Consider the following 8222-nt stretch of genomic DNA (forward strand, 5'->3'; position numbering starts at 1 on the left):
TATATATACACATACATATACGTATACAAATATATATGTCCGTCCATCCGTTTGTCCTTCCATCTATCTAGATGCTGATTTTCTTTCCCTCACCAACTCCCCCCAGGAGATGCTCCCCTGATCAAACCATGAAATTAACCGGGCCTTCCACAGAACTTTCTGTTTATGCGTGCATGACGACGTGTTGGGTGTGCAGTGGGCAGATGCCCGGGCCACTGCGTGTCGTGTCTCTGGATCAGACGCTCGCTGTGTTATTTCAGCATGACTCACTCTGGAAGTGTTGCTGCACACGCACTCACACTTGACAATCGTTTGGTTGCATTTCTTTGCCTTGCTGAATACATTTATAACTTGTTTAAAAATAAACAGTATACTGTCGTGGACAGCTGCTTAATGTCTGAAGAGATGCATTATGGGAAATGATGACTCCGGTGTTTCAGAGGGATGTTAAAAGCAGAGATAAATGTGCTTCTTCAGATTTACTTCTGAGAATTAATTAGAAGCAATATTTAATGAAACCCACAGCAGCAGAATGATACTGAAGTGAAGCAGTTATAGAAAATTAATTTATCTTTGTCTTCAGCTGATCTTAACCTCGTGTTGCATTTGCAGAATGTGGGAAACAAACTCTTGATGTTGCCTTTGGGCTTCGTTCGGAGCTACAGAAGTGGTTCGATGGTGAAGCGGTTGCAGGTTTAACGTTTGTGGAGTTCACAAGTTCTCTCACGCATACACGGGTTTCCTCCCAGAGTCCAACATGTGCCTGCTGGGTTAGCTGGAGACTCTAAACTGTCCCTATGTGAACACTGGTTTGTCTCTGTGTCCCTGTGATGGACTGGGGACCTGTCCACAGTGTCCCCACCTCCCTCCTAATGACTGCAGGAGACAGGTCCATGAGCCCTGAACAAGAGGGAAAGACGATGGATGGATGATTGAATGGATGGATGATTGAATGGATGGATGATTGAATGATTGGATGGATGATTGGATGGATGGATGGATGAATTGGTGGATGGATTTATGAACGATTGATGAATGGGTGGATGGATGGATGGATGGATGGATGAATGATTGAATGGATGGATGAATGGGTGGATGATGGATGAATGGATGAATGGGTGGATGATGGATGGATGGATGGAGGATGGATGATGAATGGATGGATGAATGATTGAATGGATGGATGAATGGATGGATGATTGGATGGATGGATGAATGGGTGAATGATGGATGAATGGATGAATGATTGGATGGATGAATGATTGAAAGATGAATGAATGGATGAATGAATGATTGATGAATGGATGGATAAATGGGTGGATGATGGATGAATGATGAATGGATGGATGATTGGATGGATGAATGTTTGAATGGATGAATGATTGAAAGATGGATAATGGATGAATGAATGAATGAATGAATGGATAGATGGATGGATGAATGAATGGATAGATGGATGGATGGCTGAATGGATGATGAATGGATGGATGATTGGATGGATGGATGACTGGATGATGAATGGGTGGATGATGGATGAATGGATGGATGGATGACTGGATGATGAATGGGTGGATGATGGATGAATGTTTGAATGGATGAATGATTGAAAGATGGATAGTGGATGAATGAATGAATGGATAGATGGATGGATGAATGGATAGTTAGATGGTTGAATGAATGGATAGATGGATGGATGAATGAATGGATATATGGATGGATGGATGAATGAATGAATGGATAGATGGATGAATGAATGGATGGATGAATGAATGAATGAATGGATGGATGGATGAATTAATAGATGGGTCATTAACTTGGACTAAAGTGAATCTTGTTGGAATAAAACATTTTTTTGGACGAGTGTTTATTTCGTTTTAACGGAGAACGTTTTCGTCTCATTTTGATGTTTTTTGTTGTAGTTTGTGTTTTTATGTTCAAACTCGGATGTTTTTGAACAAAATGTTTTTACTAAGATCTTAACGTACTTAACGAGTATTTACCTCCTCTGCTGTTTACCCCACATCCAGAAAACAACACGTTTAATTTGCTTCTTATTATCCAAACGTCTGCTGGCTCGCCTTCTTATTGATCAATCGAAAATCTGTTGTTGTTACTAATCATATCGCTCTTATCGGTTTCTGATCAGACGAACTCGTGTGGAACTCGATAAATTGATGTGAACCTCACATTAAAACTGAAACAAACGTTATATTGATGTTGTTAAATCACATTTGCAGCTTTTAAACCAAGAACAGCCTCGACTTTAAATCTAAAAGCAGCTGAAACAAATTCACAATTTAAACCCCACGACGCCGTCCTGAAGTTCGTTTGTGTCGTTTGACGAGTTGTAGACGGCTCTAACGAGCGGAGCCGTTAACGAGCCTGAACATCTGGTTTAGTTTCGTCCTTACCCAGCTTTACGTCTCCGTCCAGCGTGAGCAGGATGTTGCCGGCCTTCAGGTCTCTGTGGATCATTTTGTTTTCGTGGAGGTAGACCAGAGCCTGCAGAGTCTGTTTACACACCACCCGGATCTGGGGCTCGGTCAGGGGTCTCTCCAGTTCTATGAGGGAGGGGTCAAAGGTTAAACGTATGCTCGCTCTGTACAATCGCAGCCTAATCCTAGGCTGTAATCTGGGTAAAACCACAGTTAGTGTCTCAGCCGGTCTGTTTTTGTATTTTCAGCTACAGTCCGAGTGGTTTTCTTGTTGATGATATAACCTGTGAGGAAAATGGAAGCGCTGACTCACCGAGCATGACGGCATCCACAGCCCCCCCTGCACAGAACTCGATGAGGATCTGCCAACGAGAGGAAAACAGAGACTGGATCAATGCTTTTACCAAATCTCGGCTGAAAGTTTATTTCTTTATGTAAAACACATGATTTCATAAAAACTTTTATTCACTATTAACATTTAAGCTGTGACCTTTGGTCTAGAGAGCAGAGCGAGTACCGCTTTGAATAAAACTTGACTGTGAGGGTCTGAACGTTCTCAGGTTCAGAAAGAAGGATTCACTTTTATGGGTAAAATGCAGACAAAGTTGTTGATCTCCTAAAAGACAATTAATCTTTGTATTAAAGTCATGCTTCAAACTTAAGTGTTTGACATTAATTAGGACCACAGAAGCCTTCAGCTTTTCTCCATTCGGCCCGTCTATAGGGAACAAACGACCTCCGGGTTGTACAGTTTGGTTCTGTTCACCACGCAGAACATGGAGCAGACAAGCCAAAGAGCTGTCCGACAACTGAGATGCATGTAGGAGGGAAAACAGCTTCACGTGTCTGACCACAGCTGACAAGATTATTATAAAGAAGAACGTTGATGGACATGGACGCAAGAGGAAATGCAACCCCAGGACATCAGTGTGGACATTAGAAAAAGACCAAAGGAAACTAAAACCATTCAAGAGGTCAAGGTGGTCGTTTTCTGGTCGCACGATTCATCATCACGTGCACCATAGAAACCGTTTAAAAGCTGACAAGAACCGTTGTTTCTGGGACCGATGAGACAGAGCTGGATCGTTTGGCTCCCGTCACGTCAGCTCTGTGTTTACGGAAAGAAAAATGGAGCTTATAAGGTAAAGAACACGTTTAAACCACGGAGGGGGTTTGGTTCTGTTTTAGACCGGCTTCGTTGCATCTGGAACCATCCTGCAGCCGACGTTTGGCCACAAATCTGCCATGAAGAGTGGCACACTTTTCAGCAAAGACTCCTTCGTGCACAAGGTGTGCACGAGCTCCATCCAGGAGTTTCTGGACATTTGACTGATTTAGTGCTTGAAGAGTTGTACAGCTGAATGTCCGAGCGCTTGTCCACATTGACGACCACGCCCACAAACTTCTGACCTCTCTCACATTACCTGGCACACACACCTGAGAGAAAACGTTTGGCCCGGGCCTTGTGTGGAGAAGGGGCGGAGCTACTCTGAGGACAAAAAGACGCAATATTTGTCACGTAACTGCGTCCATGAGAGACGATTTTGCGGTTCCAGATGTGCGACGCAGGGACCTTTACACTGTGTAGAACAGAGGGAGTTTTGTTTTGGTGTTTGTCTGAGGCAGAGCAGAGTGACAGATCCCGCAGAGTGAATGGAGACATTTTATCCACCCCCAGGTGTAATGGCTGAGCCAAGGGGTGGCCAACGGTGGCCTTGACCCCATAGATCAATCTTAAGTCGCCCCAGTCATTTGAGAAAACTATACTTTTAAGCAATATAAAAACTTGAAAGCATAGTTGCCACAAATGATTGGGGTGGTCAGTTTACATATATATATGGTGGCAGCCATCTTGGAATTTGACGTGGCAACCCAATTTTCGATTGGCCCTCTATGCTCCTAAACCTATGAAACAATCTAAATACTGCAGCGTGGAGAAGCTGTCCTTCAAACCGGAGACATCCGGAGCAGTTTGCTCTGTAAGAGTGCTGCTAGTCATGAATTCAGAGGTCGCTCGTTAGCAGCGATCACTGCAAAAGAAGCTGCTACAAAACATTAACGAAGGCTGACATTATTTGAGCCAGTGCTGTCTTTTTGTTTAATTACTGTACAGTATATAAAATATTCAACTGAACCAGTAATGCAAAGTTTAGCACGTGGTAAATATGGAATCAACAATAAAACAAGCTCATTATCATGCACCCAAACTGACCACCTAGCTGAAGCAGTTTAAGAATGAACCTCCACCGTGCACAAACTCATGAATGAAACGGTCTTAAAGGCCTTTGGAGGCCTTCAGTCCGGCTGCTGATGTAAGAGGATTGGCCCGCTTGAGGCCACATTGTGGAGCGTTCCTCGCAGCTGCTCGGTACTTTGCAGCGTACACCAGTAGACCTTCGGCCTCGTTCTGTAAATAGGATTAAACAGGAGCCGACCTGCTGTAATGTGCAGAAGGAAAAGGCATCTGGAGTCTTTATTGCGCTTGAAAATAATTTGAGGAGTGAAAATCTGAACCTGTGAAGCGTCAGAACCACTGAGAAACGTGCGGTTTTGTGTTTTAGCCCTCCGGTCGCTCAGACAAGGTCAACGGGAGTTGATCACTTTGTTTTAAGCTCAGAACGCTCCGATCACAACAGAAAAGACTGAGCCTGAGTGACGTTCCTCAGCTCAGCCGAGCCTTTCAGAACCGCTCCACTTCCAACAACAAAAGGCCCACCTTCAGGACTACAATGGCTGCAGTCTTGGAGCGGTCCTGGCTGGTCCCCGTGCACACGGTTCTAGTGTTTCTGTGGGGGCGTGGTGTTGGTTTAGTGGCCCCCACAGACGGTTTCCAGACAGGAACCGTGGGTCTGGGCCGTGGCTTCCTCTCACTCTTGTTTATCTGACACTGACAGAACTATGAACCCACATTTTTTTTCTGATCCAGTTATGTGGCACAAAGAGGGAGGATGTGGCTGATATCAGCCGAAATAGCAGAGTGATGACAATATTGTTCTGAAACTGAAACTTAAAGCAGCTAAAACGAAACAAATGTGAGCGGACAACAACGTTGAGCAGAGATTTACTCTGATGGTGTCCTGGTTTTTGCTTTTCCCCTCAATCCAACCATGCACGGATACCTTGTGCTGTTTTAACGTTCACATATCAAAACCTTCAGCTCATTCAGAAAATGGAAGCTGTGATTTTTTTTAGTTTACTTTTCAAAATAACTTTATTTGTAAATACTGTTAGCATAGCAATACCTTGAGATCTTTTAAAAGCTTGCAAAATACTGTCAGCACAAACAAGAAAATAAATCACGGAAGAGATGAGCGCCCTGCCAAGGCAAGAGACCTAAGGGAAACACTGAGAACCTCACCCTCCATCAGTTTCAGGGTTTAGGGACCTAATCAGATGGATCTGGACTTTAACAGGTTCTAAACTAACCTCAGGTGAACCCAAACACACAGGACCTCAGAGGTCCAGGATCAATCAGGAGGTTCTGCTGCTCTGGAGCATACAGGTGTGTTACACAATGCCAAGATGAAAAGACATCAGCAAGGACCTGAGAAAAACTGCTGCCAATCAATCTGTGAAGGGTCAAAGGTCATTTAGAGTCCACTGTTCTACAGAGGAAGATTCATCACAAGAGAATATTTCAAACAGCTGATTCACCCTGAAGGTCAGACTGTGCAGTGACTCTACAGGCATCAGTCAGCAGGTCAAAGGTCATGGCCTCTTGTCTCTAAAAAGAACATGGCAGCTTGACTTAGGTTTGTAAAGCTTCATCTGAAGGAACCACAAGACCTCTGGGACAGAACCAGACCAGAATGCACTGCAGCAGACAGCTCCTCCCAGCTGTCAGCACGATGGTGGAAGGCTGATGGTTTGGACTCCTGTCAGTCACTGAGTGGATCAGAACTCCTCTGTAGACCAAAGTGTTCTGGAGTCAGATGTGATGAAATCCAAAAGAAAACCACCACTGAGAGTTCCTGCACCTAAAGGAGGTTCTAGAAGGTGCTGGGTCAGGGGCTGGATCCAGTTTTTCACCCACAGCTTTGACTTTGTTTTTCTGTATTTATCAGATTTTGTCCTTTGATCATAAAGAAGTCAGTTCTGAGTGCTGGAGAACAGAGGAGAATGTGGATGTTGACCCAGAGGGTGTACTAATGGAGGAAAATACACTTTTTTAAATTAATATATTAAAAAAAATTGTCAAAAAAAAAAACTAGTGTAGTTTTTAAACAGAAAATCCTGAAAGGGTTAAAAAAAATTAAATGAGATATTTTTATCTGAGGCTGCAACAGCTCTGAAAGACTTACTAGAATTTGTGGAAAAATATTTTTAAATAACATTTAGAATCAGGTGGTTGAAGAACATGAATAGTCATTAAGTTAAAGGGTTAAAACCGTCTTATTTTGACGTCCATCAGAAAACAAAGTGAAGTTTTAGAGCTGCGTGCATTCAGCTGGGACTGCTGCAAGATAAAGAATAAAGATAACTTCATTGTGAAGTTATTCTTTCTTAGCTCCTTGAAAACGTGTTATCGCTCTACACAAAGTTGAGTGACAGCTGTTGCCGATTATGACTTCATAACTCTTTCCACATCTGTGACGCTGGTTAGACATTTTCATCGGCGATCACCAACAGAACATCTGTTGATGTTGGGTCCAGCCTCCTACTCACAAAGTTACTGAGAAGGCTGCAGGTGGATTATCAGGTTCAGTAAGAATGAAACATGAACCTGAAGGCCTCATGTCAGAGTGGAAGGATTATAACTGGTGTGATGATTAACCGCCCTGAAAGCTGCTTGTTTCTGCCGCTCAGCTGAACTTTGAACTGTTTTTCATAACAACACAACAGAAATGAAATCATTTTATGGAGGTGCTTTTATGAGTGTTAGACGTGAACGCTGAGCAACTTTTGCAATTTGAGTCTCAAAAGATACAAAAAACAAACAACAATGGTAGCAGCGTTCAGTTATTGACAAGATGGGCGGGCGACCATGCAATCACCAGTTTGGGCATTCAACTGTTTCTCTGTTAGCAAAACATCTCATGAACCAGTGTTGAATGTGTGTCAACAACTCATTAACTTTACCCAATTCAAGATGGCCGCAACAGCCAATTAATAGTAGCAAACACAAACGTGGCTACAAGTTCGTTTTACAGAAAGTGAGGTAACTCTGAGCTGTAGTAGTAGCCGACAGTCATCCCTAACACACACCCTGACAGCTAACACACTGATTCTAAAAGCCTAAAAAGTGTATTTTTTCAAGATTAATTAATAAAATATAAAACGATTCTAACGTGAAATATCCAAAATGTTATTAAAATGAACTAATTTAAATAAAAATACCACAAAGCGTTGAACAAACACTCCCTAGCAGTCACAGATCTTTCATGTTGAGTAAAAATATTGTTTTTGTAAAATGCAACAGCTTTATATATGGAGTTATATAATATAATATAATATAATATAATGTAATATAATATAATATAATATAATGTAGAACTTTGTCCTGTTTGACTCACTGATGAAGAGGAGGAGGATGATGCAGACATTTTTTATCTGTTGTTTTGATGATAAAAGTTTTTTGTTTCTGGTGCTCAGCCTTTAGCTGCTTTAACACCAACAGTTCTGTGAAATGTCCACGCAGACAGGCGGCCTTTAAGCTGCTCCTTCAGAACGCTCCAACCGAGCCGCCGGCTTCACGGAACCAAGAGGCGTGGAGCAGAACTCAGCTGTGTTGACGTGGAGCTGTGAAAAAATTAATAAACTAACATGTATTGTTTAAATATTATTTAA

General features: G+C 42.5%; 1 protein-coding gene across 1 annotated transcript in view; it reads right to left on the reverse strand.

Annotated features, from left to right (window-relative positions):
• slkb (STE20-like kinase b) overlaps nucleotides 1-8222 on the reverse strand; it is a 28876-nt gene that overhangs the window by 15616 nt on the left and 5038 nt on the right. The window contains exons 3-4 of the mRNA XM_037689621.1: nucleotides 2749-2797; nucleotides 2412-2561 (exon numbers count right to left, since the gene is read on the reverse strand). Coding sequence (XP_037545549.1) covers nucleotides 2412-2561; nucleotides 2749-2797 — 199 coding nt within the window. The remainder of the gene's footprint in view (nucleotides 1-2411; nucleotides 2562-2748; nucleotides 2798-8222) is intronic.

This window comes from Nematolebias whitei, chromosome 16 (genome assembly GCF_014905685.2).
Source record: "Nematolebias whitei isolate Nwh7 chromosome 16, NemWhi1, whole genome shotgun sequence".
Classification (NCBI taxonomy): domain Eukaryota; kingdom Metazoa; phylum Chordata; class Actinopteri; order Cyprinodontiformes; family Rivulidae; genus Nematolebias; species Nematolebias whitei.